This window comes from Prionailurus bengalensis, chromosome B4, assembly GCF_016509475.1.
Source record: "Prionailurus bengalensis isolate Pbe53 chromosome B4, Fcat_Pben_1.1_paternal_pri, whole genome shotgun sequence".
NCBI classification, from domain to species: Eukaryota; Metazoa; Chordata; class Mammalia; order Carnivora; family Felidae; genus Prionailurus; species Prionailurus bengalensis.
In genome coordinates this window covers 54,777,006-54,793,954 of record NC_057358.1, presented here as the reverse complement: position 1 = coordinate 54,793,954, position 16,949 = coordinate 54,777,006, and the positions used below count along the sequence as shown (strand labels likewise).

Sequence of the window (16,949 nt, the reverse complement as noted above, 5' to 3'; positions counted from 1 at the left end):
ATTCACATCTTGCTGCCAGCAGAATCTCCAACAAAGTCCCATTAAAGTCCTCAGCCACCTCCTCACCAATGCAGAACCCCACTAGTCTTCCATTGCCCACCTCCAGCTTTCTTCCAGGATTCCAGCTAATCTACCTCCTTCATCCTTTTCTACCCTTTGGATATCCCTGCCTCCCTATGGCCCCAACTCCCTGAGGCCCAGCCTTGCTAGTGCTCTGCCTCCCAAGAGCCCCTCCTCCCAAGGGCCCCACCTATTTGAAAGCCTCAACTCCCTGAGGGCCTCACTAAGCTCCATTCCAAGTCCTGACACTGCTTGGCCAACCTCCCTACTTGTCTCTGGGTTTGGCTTGCACTTTCTTCTCAGGTCTCTCTCCTCCAGGGAAGAAAAAGCCTATAGGTAAGTGATGTCTCCTGTTTATAGGATTGTCAAGGAAACCGAGGCAGAGCCTGAGAGGAGGAAGGCTGGCCTTGGATAATAGCTGGCTGTCCAAACCCTATGGGTTTGAACAGAGGGTATTTCATGGCACCAGAGATAGACTTTCCTCTGGCAAGTGCAGACCAGAGGCCTTAGGAATTTGGGAAGGGCAGGTAGGTTTGCTGGGGCTAGAGTGATTTGGAGACCTACACTCTGTTGTCTTCCAGATCAGAAACATTCTCAGTTCTACTGAGGAAAATATGAGTTAGGGGAGGTTATTCTTGGGTGCTTCTCCCCCAGCATCCTTTTCCCCTCTTGGGTCTCACAGACCGTGAGATCATGACCTGAGCTGAAGTCAGCTGCTTAACCGACTGAGCCACCCAGGCGCCCCGAGTCTCAACAGTTTCTAGAGAAGCTCTGGCTATCTAATTGTTTACCCACAGTGGTACTAGTGTGATGTTTGCATGTAGCAAGGACTCCATAGGTATTGTGGGAAGGAAGCAAAAATGTTCTGGTCTACATCTACATAGATTTTGGTCTACATTTGTGTGGATGGATTTGGTCTACATACAGTTGGTCTGGTGTGTGTTAGTCTGCATCAGGATGAGTTTTAACTGACTTGGAATTCAGCCTCTGCCAAGGTGGGATCTCATTTGAGAGATGTATGATGGGTGGTAGGGTAGGTAGGTGAGTTGGAGGAGGTGGCTGTGTTTCTTCTTGGTCTAATGAGCAGACAGTTTGGGGACTGTCATGCCTTCAAGTTCAAGTCTTGGTTTCACCTAGTAATGTTTACTTGCATGCAGAATTAGGGTTTCTAGCCTCATTCAGAAAACTGAAGTAGGTTCTACCCTAAGGAGTTTCTATTTTAGAAAGGGCAGACAAAGTCTTCTTCCAAATAACATGCAAACAGAATACAGTACAAAGTAAGATCATAGATGGGAGGATGCTTGTTAAGGAATCAGTTGGTGAGGTTGTTCTCAGGAGATGCCTTGGAGAGAATTTTGGATATTTATTTTCTTTAGTTTGAGGCGAATTTGGTTACTTCAGCTTTCTTTCCATCCTTTCAGGGAAGCTATCTGAGCTTTACTTCTCTTTCCCCAGGGGACAAGTTACACATTTCTTACCATTGCAGTGGTTTGTCTCTTTTTTTATTTTTCTGCACAGACCAAGATGGAGAATTATTGTTTTTAATTATTATTAATATTATATCATAGTATATAGATCTGTATCAATATCTCTAGCAAATATTTACCTGGATCTGTCTATTTGGGCAAGCTGGATTTACTGGTTCAAGGTGTTATGGAGTTTGTTTCATGTTTTTGGTAGGAGGCATGGAAGGAAGCCCTAAATGAGGCTCTGTTTATTGGATCATGGCCCACGCTGAAGATATAACTTGAACTGATGTTTTCCTGGGAAACAGTTATACACAATGCCAAGATAGCATAATTCCCCACTCTTCTATGTGGCCTTTAGGCTGACTAATGGTACACAGAAGGTATTCACAATTCTTGCCAACAGTGGAAAATGAGGTCCTTACTACTCTTGTCTTCCATCTAGGAAGGCATCTGGGATCTTGACATGCCCTTGCCTTTGTTCATTTCTGATTGAGGAATATCTTCCTGGTTCATAGTGTATGTATCTCTTATTTTTTTTGGTAGGTGGGAAAACATTCATGAAGTGCCATTAATTGTAAATTCCCAGAGTGGGGAATTCTGTATTTGCCCCCATTGTCTTATGCTGTGTGAAACTGAGTGTGTGATGATTTGGGGGGTATTAGTGGTGGTGTTGATAATTTAGGGGGAAGAAAATATTGCTTTTGCTTGAGTTCTTTTGTACAAAGAATCGCTGTGGTGCCTGAACTTTCTAATTTGGATTTTTTCTTTGTATTCACTTACAGTAGTTGAAACCTCATCTGTAATAGATTGAATCCAGTGTATCTCACATAGAAACTTCCTGTGGGACCATCCAATTTTTCACTTTAGATCCAACTCAAAATACACTGAACCCACCTGTATATTTATTCACAGATAGTACAGGAAAAATGGTAGCCAATCCAGAAAATTCTTTTCTCTAGGAGCTATGATTTAAGGGCATTTCATGGATACTTCCCTATCCTCCTTAAACAAGTTTAATCATATTCTACACAGCATTTAGTCAATTGACTATTGTCCCACTCCTCCCTTTTGCAGACAAGACTTAACTATAGTTATTGTAGTTTGAGTCCTGTGTCATGTTGTCTAATTGCAAAGCATTAGGTGAATTATTTTCCAAATGAAGTAAATCAGTGAAAGTAATAAAACTTGGTGTTGATGTCAGTTGTCACACATCAGGGGTATGACACTGGAGCAAACCATAAATGTGATAGATAATGCACTTTGTCTGAGCTCACTTGAATTGCTTCCTTTGTACTTTCACTTTGTGGTGAAAGAGACTTGGACTTCAGTTCTTGTGTGAGACCTCTGATATCACCAAAAGGGCTCTAAATCCTGGGGTACTTCCTTAGCTGTGACCAGTTAATTCTTTCTACCTCAGGCTTTAGCTGGAGAAGGAAAAGCAAGATGGAAGTGTCTTCAAGCAGAAGATCTGCTCCTCAGCTCCACCTCACCACCTTTGACTCCTACCCTCTTTCTTACCTGAGTGTACTCTGAGTACAAAATTCTAGTTCAGTGAGTTATGCCACTGGACATTAATGAGGAGAGAGCAGGGGGCAAAGAGAGCACACTGGAAAGATCAGATATCTATTTGTAGATGTGCCCAGAGAAGCTTCCAGAAGGAGGGTCATGTTAAACAGGGTTTGGTGTATTCTAGGCAGAGAAGGACAGTCTGTGTGAAGGCTGATATTAATGCTATCAAGATGTACATGTGTGGGGAAAGGTTTATCCTGTTCAAGCAGGAGCCACAGAAAAGGTTAATAGGATGAGTAAGTGGTAGAAGAACTTTAAAAGAAAGCTTTAGAAATACAATCTTAGAAGTTTGGATGTAATAGCATGAAACTGCAGGTCTGGTTGGGACTGTGTGTGTGTGTGTGTGTGTGTGTGTGTGTGTTTAAGACTTGAAGAAGGGGCTTCTGGGTGGCTCAGTCAGTTATGTGTCTGACTCTCTCTCTCTCAAAATAAATAAACTTAAAAAATAAAAGGCAGCTCAAGTTAAAAAAAAGACTTGAGGTAAGTGTTATTTTCCAGAAGGATGGTAATGAGCACTTACATATCACTTATCTGGTACAATGTAGTGATCAGAAAGAATGTGATTTAGGGCTTCATCCTACTTCAAGGGCAGTACTCTCTGATGGCTGCTGGTTGTTCAGAGTTACCAATTTTATGGACCAGGAGGGTGGACCAGGGAGAATGGCAGGAGGCTGGCCCTGGGTATATATAGTTTTCCTTCTATTTTGTTAACTATTTGCAAACCATGGGATCCTTCTAGACGAAGGGGTAGTGTGGACAAGGTGATAAGTGTCTAAGTGGCAACATGTAAAACTATCAGTTTTTCTAAGGTTTTCATCACACCCATAGGAATAGCCCAAGTCCTCACTGTGACTCTCAGATCCTACATGAAGGATCTGGCTTCCTGCTTTCTCTCTGATTTCATCCCCTACTGCTTCCCTCTCACTCACTCTGTCTCGGCTCTACAGGCTTCCTTGATATTTCTCAAAAGTAGCCACTTACCACCACACACCCATTAGGATAGCTGCTATTAAATAAAAACAGAGGATAATGAGTGTTAACTAGGATGTGGAGAAATTGGGAGGCTTGTGCATTGCTTGTGGGAATGTAAAATGGTGCAGATGCTGTGGAAAACAGTATGATAATCTCTCTCTCTCTCTCTCTCTCTCTATATATATATATATAGATATATGTGTGTGTGTGTGTGTGTGTGTGTATACATACACACACAATTACCATAGGATCCAGCAATCCCACTTCCGGTGTATATACTATTGAATTGTATGCAAGAACTCAAAAAGATATTTCTGTACCTGTATTCATAACAGCATTACTCACAAAAGCCAAAAGGTGAAATAACGCACATGCCCATCAGTGCATGGATGCATAAGCAAGATGTGGGATATACACAATGGAATATTACTGAGCCTTGAGGAGGAAGGACATTCTGACATATGCTCCAACATGGGTGAACCTTGAAGACATTACGTTAAGTGAAATAAGCTGGTAACAAAAGGACAATATTGTTTGATTCCACTTACATAAAGTACCCAGAGTGGTCAAATTTATAGAGACAGAAAGTAGGTGGTGGTTGGTTGTCAGGGGCTGCAGGGAGGGAAGAATGGGGAGTTGCTGTTGAGTGGGTACAGAGTTTCAGCTGAGGAAGATGAACAAGTTCTGGAGATGATGGTAGTGATGGTTGCACAAGAGTGTGCAGGTAAGGCTGTCTCAGATAATCCTTTTTTATACTCACAACACCCACTCTGAACACATCCTAACCTTTCCTTGTTTCCCTTTTCTCTGCAGCATTGATTGCAAATCCAACACAGTATATCTTCATAGTACTTATTTGTTTATTGTTTGCTTTCCACTGCAGGAATGTAAGCACGTTGAGTGGAGGGATTTTTGTTTTATTTGTTTTATGTGCACTGCTGAATAAATGGGGAGCAGCATATTTGTTGAATGAATATATGAAGGACTATGATTGGACATAGACTTCTATTTTTTTTAGTTAAAAAATTTTAGTGTTCATTTATTTTTGAGAGAGAGAGAGAAAGACAGAACACAAGTGGGGGTGGAGCGGCAGAGAGAGGGAGACACAGACTCTAAAGCAGGCTCCAGGCTCTAAGCTGTCAGCACAGAGCCTGATGCAGGGCTCACACCCACGAGACATGATCTTGCAAGATCATGACCTGAGCTGAAGTCGGATGCTTAACCAATTCTGCCACCCAGGTGCCCCTGGACACAGACTTCTAGAGAAGACATAAACAGGGAAAATGGGAAGATTTCATTTTTCATTTGATTTTGTTAACTAATTTTTGGTACCCTTGGATATAAGACTTGGCCCCAGTGTTCATGGCAGCTTTTGTTCTGTTTAGCTTTTCATATGTATTCTGAACTGTTTCTACTTTGGAATGTTGGTGTACACATGTACCACACTTAGTATTATTTCAAGCTCTGGCCCTGAACTCAAACCTCTACTCCTGTATTCCTGACTTCCCCCTTCCAGAGTTGCAGGGCTGCTTGGGTTAGAAGTTCAGAAACTCCGGGGAAGCTCAGCTATCCAAAGAGCTTTATACTTGTTTGTTTGGGAGCCACTGGTTAGATTGGCTCCAGAGTTTTCCTTGTCTGGAAAATTTTAAGGAGGATGAGATAATTTATACACTCAGGAAGGAGCTGTCCTTGGATACAAAGAATTGTTATAATCTTTGGAGGTGCTTCATTTAAGTCCACTTATCTGAATCATTGAGAACTGGAAAATAATTATTTAACATCCTCATTAACCTTCCTCTCAAGAGTGTCTCAAACTTCTAGCAAAGTAACTGGTATCCAAACTCTCTTTGAGGCTATTCAAGAGGAGCCACTAGGCCAACTTCCTGATTGCAGGGGTGTTAACATCCAACCAAGAGAGCCAGTAGAACTTACTGCCTTGGAAAAATGTTTTGAAAAGGAAATGTCTAGAGTGAGGGCAGTACTCTTTTTAGAGACAGAGGAGTCTCTAGGACCTCCAGGACAAAGGAGAGTAGGTGGGGCTGGTTGAGAAAGCAAGACAGCTTGCAATTTAGTGAGTGAAATTTTGGACTTGACAGGAGTTCTTTTGTTGACTTGGGATGGAACTTTTGTATTGGAGTTTGGAAGGAGCTCAGAGACTGAGAGAAACCCAGGGAGGAGAGGGAAGGAAGTGGGGAGAACAGGGCATTATGGAATTTATACAAGCTGTCTTCATATTCCCTGGCCTCTCTCTGCATTTCTTTCAGCACTTCCTCTGAACAAGCACCTCCTTTGGGAGAGACAGTTTCCTAATTAAACTGATATTCATATACTCTGGGGCCTCATTAGGAAATGCCCTTAGGAAATGCACTTGAAATAGATGATGGTGCATGTTCTAGTTTCCTGTTTCCAACTAGGTTTGGCCCTTTCTCTCTCTCTCTCTCTCTCTCTCTCTCTCTCTTTTAAATCCAACTTACAGGAATGTCAAGATGTAGTAGTGAATCAATACATCTACATATTCATTTTCTCTGTCCTAAATGCCTTTTGGTTTCCTGGTACAATTATGAGCAGATCCTTATCCTGGTTACTGTAGGTTGGGGGTGGGAGTGTGAAATTCAGAAAGAGGAGGTATATGAAACCTGGCCCTGCCCTCTGGCAGCTTTTAGACCTTAAAGGAATTTAAGTGACCTACCCAGGACACCAGCTGACAGACAGAAAGGGAAAACTAGTTTCAGCTAAGCATCGGGACAGGCTCTAAGTGCTGGCAGGAAGGGGAGGAGGTGGGCGATGGGGATCAGTCAGGAAGTCTTAGGAAAGGCTTCTTTGATGTGTGTAGCAGGAAGGTTGTAGAATAGGGTGGAGAAGAGGTAGAGCATAAAGACTGGACAGAAAGGAGTGAGGAGGGCATCCCTTGCAGGACAGGCACTTAGGCCAAAGGCTCCTCCCAGGAAGGGTAAGTCAGGATCTGAGCAGCTGAGTCAGGAAGGAGGTGATGGGCCTGAGGGTGGGGACAGAATTAGGGTGGGACTTTGACAGCTGGGTCAGAGTCTGGACTGAATATAAACTACTGGATATAAACTATTGGAATAATCATAGATTATTTCAAAGAGAGAGGGCATTTCTGAACATGGTGCTTGAGGACAATGTTTCTCTCTGCTGTTACTATAAGCTGGATTCATGGTACTTTCTCAGGATTCTCAATCACTGGTGTGCTTTCTCTTCTGTGAGTTTGCTTGTTCATTTGTTTGTTCAGCTTGCTTCTGTTGGAGTCATGAAATGTGATTGTTTCATTCCCAGATGTTTTGTTCTCTGGGTTGCGTCTCTGGTATCTTCATACTTTGCAGCTCACTGTCCGTCATCTTCAGTAAAAGTGGGAAGAGCACAAAGACCACCCTGCACAACACAGTTGAGGGAAACAGAAATTATCAAAAACATTACCCATCTCCCACCCTGCCATTCAGATGGTCCTCCTCTGGGATTCCTCCTCAGGATCCATGGATGGACTTCAGAAGAGTGTAGGACATTTTTTTGAGGTGATCAACCTCAGAGGGGCGTGTGACTCAACAAATGTTAGGACCCATTTTTGTGTCTTTGTTGTGAGGTAGGTGACTAGGGACAGTTCCCCAGAGAAAGAGATGTGGTACAAGCATCCTTAGTGTCCAGAAAGGAGCCTCCAGAGACAGTTAAAGGATCTGAAGGAGAAAGAGGAATTGGGAAAAGGGAGATGGGTTCAGAGGGAACTGGTAGGGAACTCCACCCTCTTTCTAGCAGGTATTCCTTCTCTGTATTCTCTATATGCTGACATTATAGGATTCCAGTTCCCTTCAATTTAAATCTGTTGAGTTTCTGTCCTTTATTAGATTAACCAGCTGTTCTCACATTGTCTCATGCAATTCCTTTGTTGAACCTGAAGTGCGCAGAGTGGAGTCAACCCCTCCCTCAGTTATGGACTGTTAGCACCATTGCTTCCTGTCAGGCCCCTTTTCAGTGCATTTTTTTTTCACCTTTCATCCTGATCTTTATTCTCATTTTCCATCCTCACTGGAGGTACTTGCTTTATTATATTAACAAATGCTCTTCCAATCCATGCTCTATATGTGTATTTAGATACATTCAACCATTTAACAAATTCAAAGTGTCAACTGTGTAAGTCACAGTTATAGGTGTGGGGAATATAGCCAGGAGCAAAACACTAAAAAAGAAGTCCTGCTTTCATTGAGCTTACATTCTTTTGGAGTGAGATAAATCATGAACAAATAAATAAATAAAACATATAGTGCCTTCAATAGTGATAAGTCCCACAACGGGCTTTGCAAGGACAGTGGGGAGTTGCTTCGGATTCTCTGACTCCCTCTCTGTCTGCCCCTGTCTTACTTCCTCTGTCTCTCTCAAAAATAAATAAAAATTAAAAAAAATTAAGAAGGGAAACCAGTGGAAGACTTTGAGCAGAATAATTTCATCTCATTTTTATCAAATGCACGTTTATCCTTGACAAACAGACGGCATTTTTTGGATGTTTTATAAATGTCCATAAATGGCGTTGCGCTATACACCTCGTCCTGCTTTTTACTTTTCCTACTAAACATCATCCTATCCAATTGCTATTGAATGTACTTTATTATATCTGAGTGCTGTGTAATGTTTCATTGTGCACGTAGGGCACTTTTTACTTATATATTTCTGTAGTAATCAATTCTGGCATAGCTTCCAACTTCCTGCTATCATAAACTTCCTTTGTTGAACGTGCTCATATGAGTCTCCTTATGGACTCAGGAGGGAGTTTCCTTGGGGTGTTGACCTCAGAGAGAGATTGTGGGGTGGGAGGGTGTGCATTCTTAATGGCGCTAAAATTGTGCTTCAGGATGGTGGCCCCAGTTACACTCCCACCAGATAGTTTGTATCTTCTCATCCAATTCTCATGTTGATCCAGTAAGGAAAATCCAGTAAGCTTCTAGGTGGAGGAGGAAACTGAGGCTTAGAGAGATTAAGCAAATTACTCTAGTTTATATAGTCAAGCAGAGGGGCTAGGTCTCAAATCCAAAATTTCTGATATAATATTCATTGCTCTTACCTCTATAGTACCCAGTACTGCCTCTCCCAGGAATAAGATGAGGCATCCATGGGGAAAGATATTATTATTGTATTTGAGCCTTGCATTTTTTCATGCCTGGTTGAATTCAGTCTTCCTGGGACCCGCATGTGTTTAGCACCAGCTTGTATGAGGGTGTTTAATTAGAGTCCTTAGAGTTTCAAGGTGAATTATATGGAATAAAACAGTTTTCATTTTCTCATTAGGGTTAGCTAACAGGCTCGAGGTTTAGTGAGTCATTTTGAGGTTAGAAATTTATAAATACTAAATGATTTTCAAGGTTTGTGGACTTTGAATCAGATTTCAATATTAAACATTTAGGTAGATTATATTAAGTACGTATTGTTTGCTAGGTACTGAGCTAAGTACTCCTTACTACAACCTTATGAGGTATTTACTTTTACTCCCATTTAACTGTCATGGAAACTAAAGCCCTGAGAGGTAAAATAATTTGTTCAGAGTCACCAGGTATGAGGTTGAGTTGTGATTTGATCCTGAACTGTTTACCTGCAGAGCTTTACTACTAACTACTAAACTGTGCTGCCTTCCTGTGAAGGAAACTTTTAGAATATTTTTCCTTTGAGATTGACAGCAATTCCTGTCAATTGGGTGGCTTAGAGCAGTCATGGGAAGTATGGGGCTAGTGGAAAAGAATCTCCAGAGGGAGAGGATATGACATTTGAAAATGTTCCAAGATGTCTTCATTATGCCTCCCTCTGTCCCCTGAAGTAAGAACCTCTACATTAGGACACCTCACCTAGATTATAGGTGCTTAACATGATGCCTTCAAAAAAAATAGGGATTCCCTAACTGGGCTTGGGTGGTTGGTTGCCTATAACCCAAGGGTGCCTGGGTTATAACCTCACCTAGATTATAGGGCTTGAACATGATGCCTTCAAAAAAAAATAGGGATTCCCTAACTGGGCTTGGGTGGTTGGTTGCCTATAACCCAAGGGTTCCTGATAGTTTTAAAACAGCTGTCCTCAAAGGCAAACAATTTTTTTTATCACTCTTTGTGGTTTATACCTGCCATGAATGATGTGCAGTCTAGGTGTTATCACAGTTGGTTTTCCTTCCACACTTTTGTTTTGATTGCCTTTTATAAGAAGGGTAATGTCATTTATATCTTTACCTGGGCCAGATTTATAAAAGTTACTTGGCTACAAGGTATGTATCTCAAAGTAAAGTAGATAGGAATTCTGGATTATGTGTTCTTTCAGGATTCTCTTCTCAGTTTGTGTATTTGTTCAACAAGTATTTATGGAGCACTTAATTCACACTCTGATGGAGGAGACAGGCAGCTGACCTGGAATTTTTGCTACATTATGATAAATGGCACATGAGGGAAGTGGGTGCTATGAGAACACATAAGAAAGGCAGCATAAGGGTCAGGGGAGGCTTCCTGGGGCAGCAACATCTGAGCTGGGAACCGAAAGAGAAGTGGGGTTAGCTAAGAGAAGGGGACAAGAAGGCATTAAAAGCAGGGGAACAGGGTGGGTGTAGGATTTTGCAGTTGCATTACGAACTGGGCAGGGGATGATGCTAGAGGAATAAGCACAGGTCAGATGATGAAGGAAGACAGGATTAAGAATGAAGGGCAATGGGAACCACTGAAGAGTTAAAGCCTGGGGGTGGGTGGGGGACACATCAATCACATTTATAGTGTAGAAAATTTCCCTGAGTTAGGTATTGACTCTCTTTGTCTATGTTGTGTGCTTGTTAGTAAATCATAACATTGGAACTGGTGGGTGGCAAATAAGGAGTCTAGATGGATTTGTAGACAGGTCTGACCCATAATCCAAGGGTTCCTTTTGATTATCTGTAGAGAAGGCTTTTCAATTTTGACTTGTCTTTCCATCTTTAGAAACCTCTACTAACATTTCTTAAAATTCTCTCAAAATCCAATTCTGAATAGAGAGGAGAGTGGGGGCTGCATGACTTTGTTTTCTCTGTTCTCCACTACTCCTTTCTGGGGCATTGCTGTGAATTGTTCACCTAAAGTCTTGCTCCCCTTGAGGAGGGGCCCATTTGAATAGCAGCCAGGGGAGGAGGGGAAGGAGGAACCACACACAGGATTCCTTCACTAAGAACACATTCAGACTATGGTTTAAGTGAGTTAAAAATAACTCCTTGTGAAAAATTAAAAGGGAGTTACAGGTGAGTGTTTTAATACAAGTCCACAGATCAATGCAGGGTCTCCAGGCAATTGGCTACTGACACCACAGATGGTGCAGGGTGTTTATAAAGCACAATGTGGCCAGTGAGGAGACTTTCTGCAGAAGTGAATTCACCTTCTTCCTTGGAACCCAGAGAGGAAGAAGACAGAAGGAATTGTTTTGGTTGCGAGATACTGAGCTAAATGACTTATTTCTTTTCTTTCTACCCATCACAGTCTCAAAACTGTGGACATAAAAACTGTGGTGAGTATTTATCTGGTTACTTTATGTGGTTTATTGCATATCAGATATCATAAAATGACCTTTCTGGCTCTTCTCCCCTCTTAGTAATGGACTCTTGGTTGCCTGCTGCACCCATTTCTCCAGTGTTTTCTTTCCAGAAATCCTGTTTCTTACCTTGCAGGTAGTTATCCCCCTTTCTCCCTTTTCCTCTCTTTTCACAGCACCCATGTGGGCCTAGGAGGGTAAAGTGAAGAGTTGGACTGTACATTCTGTGACATCACTACAGCTAAATGGATGATGCAGAATGAGGATAAAGGGGGCAAAAATGACCATCAGACCTTGGCTAGCTGATTTGGGGGTAAGGGTCTTAAAACTAGGGGCAAATATTTGTATTTTAAACTCAGATGATATTCTCAATATGGCTCTATAATTGCAACAAGGACCTCTAGTCTGTGAACTGTGTCATAACTCAAGCTCAAGCACCATGCAAATATCCCATGTGTAAATTATTGCACAATACATTCACCCTGTTATGTCTTAAAGCTTAATTAGTACACAAAGCTACATGAGTTAGATGAATCCAAATGGGATTATGTCATGTGGTGTGCAAAAAAAGGAGAATGTTGGAAAGTATTTGGCACTTTTTTAGGGGGGAAAGCAGAGTTGATTTCTCTATAATTTCTTTTGGTGTCGGTTTCTGTGATATTTGGGCTGCAACAAGTTATATGCGACTTCTGAGTTTTTTTGTTTGGTTGAACAACATTATTCAATAAATATTTATTGTTTACCTAGGAATTATGGAAGGATACCACATACTAGAAGAAATATGAAGCAGCAGCTTTGAATCTTGAACAAGGGAAATTGGCTACCCCAACGCAACTCAGCTTAACTCAGCCTCACTGAACTGATCCAACACTCCCCAGGCTTGCTATAGCTCTCTAATCCTTAGAATCTTCTTCAATTCCAGCTAGAATGCTGTGTCAGGCATTTCACAGATTTGGCCAAAAGCTGGTACGCAGACGTCCACTGGAGGAAGAAGTATTTGAGATTTCCTTTGAAAGAAGCCTGAGCACTCTGGATTTAGTGGCCCTGGGTGTGGGCCGCACAATAGGTGCAGGTGTGTACATCCTGGCTTGTGAGATGATCAGCAATCAAGCAGGACCATCCATCGTGATCTGCTTTTTGGTGGCTGGCTTATCTTTTGTGTTGACTGGGCTGTGCTATGCTGAGATTGGTGCCTGGGTTCCCCATTCTGGCTCCTCATATCTCTACACCTATGTCATTATTGGTGAACTCTGGGCTTTCATCACTGGCTGGAACCTCATCCTGTCCTTTACTGCTGATACAGTCATTTATACCATGACCTGGGTCTTAACTTTTGAAAACCTGCTTGGGAACCAGATGTCTCAGACCCTGCGTGAAAGCATCTCTCAGCATGTTCCTCAAGTCCTTGCAGACAATCTAGGCTACTTTGCTGTGGCCCTTCTGTTGTTACTTAGAGAAATTGAATATATGAATTTTTATGAGTTATTCGCCCTTTCCAAAGTGTTCACATTGGTGAAAATTTTGGTTCTCAGTTTTGTCATCATCTCTGGCTTCATTAAGGGGGACCTGCACAACTGGCAGCTCACAGAAGAGGACTACGTAAAGGCTGGACTCAATGACACTTCTAAGTTGGGCCCTCTGGGGTCTGGAGGATTTGTGCCTTTTGGCTTCCAGGGGATTCTCCGTGGAGCAGCTACTTGTTTCTATACATTTATAGGTTTCAGTATTATTGTTACCAGAGTGAAAGAAGTCCAGAATCCCCAGCGTTCTATCCCCATGGGCATTGTGATTTCACTGTTCATCTGCTTTGTGGTATATTTTGGTGTCTTTTCTTCACTTACACTTATGGTGCCTTACTACAAGCTTCAACCTGGGAGCACCTTGCCTGAGGCATTTATCCATATTGGCTGGGCCCCTGCCTACTATGTTGTAGGTTTTGGATTTTTCTGTAGTGTTTGTGGCATTTTCATGGGCTTTATGACCCCCATACAGTGGGTGATATGCATGATGGCAGAAGATGGCCTCCTGTTTCCTGTCTTGACCAGGATCTATACCAGTATATACCCCCGATTCATGGCCACTGTGGTATTTACGATTATTGCAGCAATCACGATATTCTTCTTTGGAATCACTGATCTTGTGGACCTCAGGTCAATTGGGACGCTGGTATCTTATTCTCTGGTTGCTTTTTGTGTTCTCATCATCAGGTATCAACCTGATAGGAGGAATGGGGGACATGAAGCAGAGGTGCAGCAACAGAATGTATCTGCAGCAGAGAGGCTGACTCTACAGGGACTACTTTTTCCATGCAGCCCCACCCCCACTCCACTCTCTGGCCGGGTTGTCTATGTTTGCTCCTCACTGCTTGTTCTGCTGCTCACTCTTCTTTGCCTGGTGCTGACTCAGGGGCCAGTTCTGCTTTCTGGAGACCCAGTGTGGATTTCAGTGGTTGTAGTGCTCCTGGTGCTCATCACTGGGCTCACTGGGGTCATCTGGAGACAGCCTCAGATCTCCAGTTCCCTTCACTTTAAGGTCCCTGCTCTGCCTCTCCTCCCACTACTGAGCATCTTCATGAATGTTTACCTTATGATGCAGATGACAGCTGGCACCTGGGCCCGGTTTGGTGTCTGGACTCTGATTGGGTTTGCTATCTACTTTGCCTATGGAGTTCAGCACAACCTGGTCACTAACCCCACTTAAGTTAGGGCCCAAACTGTAGAACTTGAACTCAGCAGTGCCAGTACATATTTGTTTGAAATCATCACACCTGAATGCAGTAAGTTTTCCCTGCACAGTAATGGAATTTACTCCTGAGTTCATGGAAAGCTAGGCCTCCCATGGGATGTTGGTGGGGGAAACACTAAAAGAGCTGTGTATTTATGGTGAAGTGAAGGATATGTGTTTGCTCCCCCCCCCCTTTTTTTTACTTGTCTCCTTTTCAGTTGTGTCATTAGCTGCTTTCTGACTTTAAAAAATTATTTTTTAAAAGAAAGTTGTAAAATGTTTTCCTTTTCTTCGTTAAATATCTACTAGTAGCTAGGAGGTAGGGAATGCCCGGCTGGTTCAGTCAGTATAGCTGACTCTTGATCTCAGCGTGGTGAGTGTGGGTCCATTTTGCATGTAGAGATCGTTTAAGAAAATATCCAGTAGCAGAATTACTGGATCATGCGGTAATTCCTTTTTTAAATTTTTTGAGGAACCTCCATACTGTTTTCCATAGTGGCTGCACCAGTTGACATTCCCACCAAAAGTGCATGAGGGTTCCTTTTTCTCCACATCCTTGCCAACACATTTTCTTGTTTTTTTTTTATTTTAGCCATCCTGACTGGTGTAAAATGATATTTGATGATGTGATTGCAGTTTTAATTTATATTTTCCTGATGATTAGTGATGCTAAGCATCTTTTCATGAGTCTGTTGGCAATCTATATGTCTTCTTTGGAAAAATATATATTCAGGATCTCTGCCCACTTTTTAATTGGATTATTTGTTTCATTGGTGTTGAGTTGTATAAGTTCTTTATGTATTTTGAGTATTAATTCCTTATTGAATATATCATTTGGAAATATCTTCTCCCATTCAGTAGGTTGCCTTTTTGTTTTGTTGATGGTTTCCTTTTCTGGAAACCAAAAGCAAAAGCTTTTTGGTTACATTAATTTGTAAAGGTGTGGGGTGCCTGGGTGGCTCAGTCGGTTGGGTGACCAACTTCACTCAGGTCATGATCTCACAGGTTGTGAGTTTGAGCCCCATGTCAGGCTCTGTGCTGATAGCTCAGAGCCTGGAGCCTGCTTTGGATTCTGTGTCTCCCTCTCTCTCTGCCCCTCCCCTGCTCTCATTCTGTCTCTCTCCTTCAAAAATAAACATTAAAAAAATTTGAAAAGATATATGCACCCCTATGTTTATCGTAGCATTATTTACAATAGCCAGGACATGGAAGCAAACCCAAATGTCCATCAGTAGATGAATGGATAAAGAAAATGTGGTACATATGTATATATAATGGACTATTACTCAGCCATAGAGAAGAATGGACTCTTGGCATTTGTAACAACATGGATGAACTGGGTGAGTACAATGATAATTGAAATATGTCGGTCTGAGAAAGACAAATGCCATATGTTTTTGCTCTTATGAGGAATTTAAGAAATAAAACAAATTAAAAAGAAAGAAAGAAAGGAGAAAAGGCAGACAAGCAAAAACAAAACACACACACACACAAAACAGCAACAACAAAAACTGTCCCAGATTCCTAAATCAGGGAACAAACAGGTAGTTGCCAAAGGGGAGATAGGTAGAGAGATGGGTGATTTAAAATTTTTTTTTAACATTTATTAATTTTTCAGAGACAGAGAGAGACAGAGTGTGAGTGGGGGAGGAGCAGAGAGAGACACGGAATCTGAAGCAGGCTCCAGGCTCTGAGCTGTCAGCACAGAGCTTCCGATGTGGGACTTGAACTCACTGACTTCGAGATCATGACCTGAGCCGAAGTGGGATGCTTAACTGACAGAGCCACCCAGGTGCCCCAGAGGGATGTGTGATTTAGATAAAGGGAATTAAGAGTATACTTAATATCTTAATGAGCATGGAGAAATGTGTGAGATTTTTAAATTATTATATTGTATATATGAGTAATATAACAACATTGTGTATTAATTATACTTCAATAAATAAAAGAAACCAGAAAAAAAAACAAAAAAAGATAAAATATAGCCCCTGCTTTTAAGGAGCTTATATTGTAATATAAGAGGTAAAGCATAGCTGTAACACAAAGTGGAAAGTGTTGTTATAAGGAATATGCAAATAAAGTGTCCTAGGAATTCAGAGTGGAGGAAGATCATCTGTGGCTGACACAGTGGTGAGGGTTGATCTGTGAAATCAGAGAAGACTTTGTAGAGGAATGCCATTTGAGTTCTCTCTCTCCAGGGACAGATAGGATTTTGCCACACATGGACAGCAGGGAGAGATTGTACGCAGAGTGAACACCACAAAGAAAAGCAAAGGAAAACGAAGCAGTGTTTAGACCATACTGAACATGGCGTGTCACTTGAGCCTTGGTGTAAGAGGGGCCAACAGAACATGCACAGGTGGATTGGAGCCAGAGCTTTCCTCTGAGCACAAAGCACTTTGGCTTTGAACCCACTACCCATACTGAAAATCCCTGGGGTTAATTCTTCTACTTGGCAATATCTGCATTTTTGGACTTCAAAATTTCTCTACGGTTGTCTGTTTTGGTCCAGTGCTCAGAAAGTGAACAGCTGAGAGCCAGGTGTCCTATGTTCTGGTCTTGTTTCTACCACTAATTGGCATTGTGACCTTGAGCAAGCCAGTCAGTGCCTTAAATGCTATGCTT

At 42.0% G+C, this 16,949-nt stretch overlaps 1 protein-coding gene across 1 annotated transcript; it reads left to right on the top strand.

Annotated features, from left to right (window-relative positions):
- The first annotated feature begins 302 nt into the window (after positions 1-302).
- On the top strand, positions 303-14,839 carry LOC122473065 (cationic amino acid transporter 3-like). Its single transcript, XM_043563173.1, has 2 exons — positions 303-396; positions 12,348-14,839. The coding sequence occupies exon 2, from the start codon at positions 12,528-12,530 to the stop codon at positions 14,298-14,300; it is 1,773 nt and encodes a 590-aa protein (XP_043419108.1). The 5' UTR covers positions 303-396; positions 12,348-12,527; the 3' UTR covers positions 14,301-14,839.
- The last annotated feature ends 2,110 nt before the right edge of the window (positions 14,840-16,949 follow it).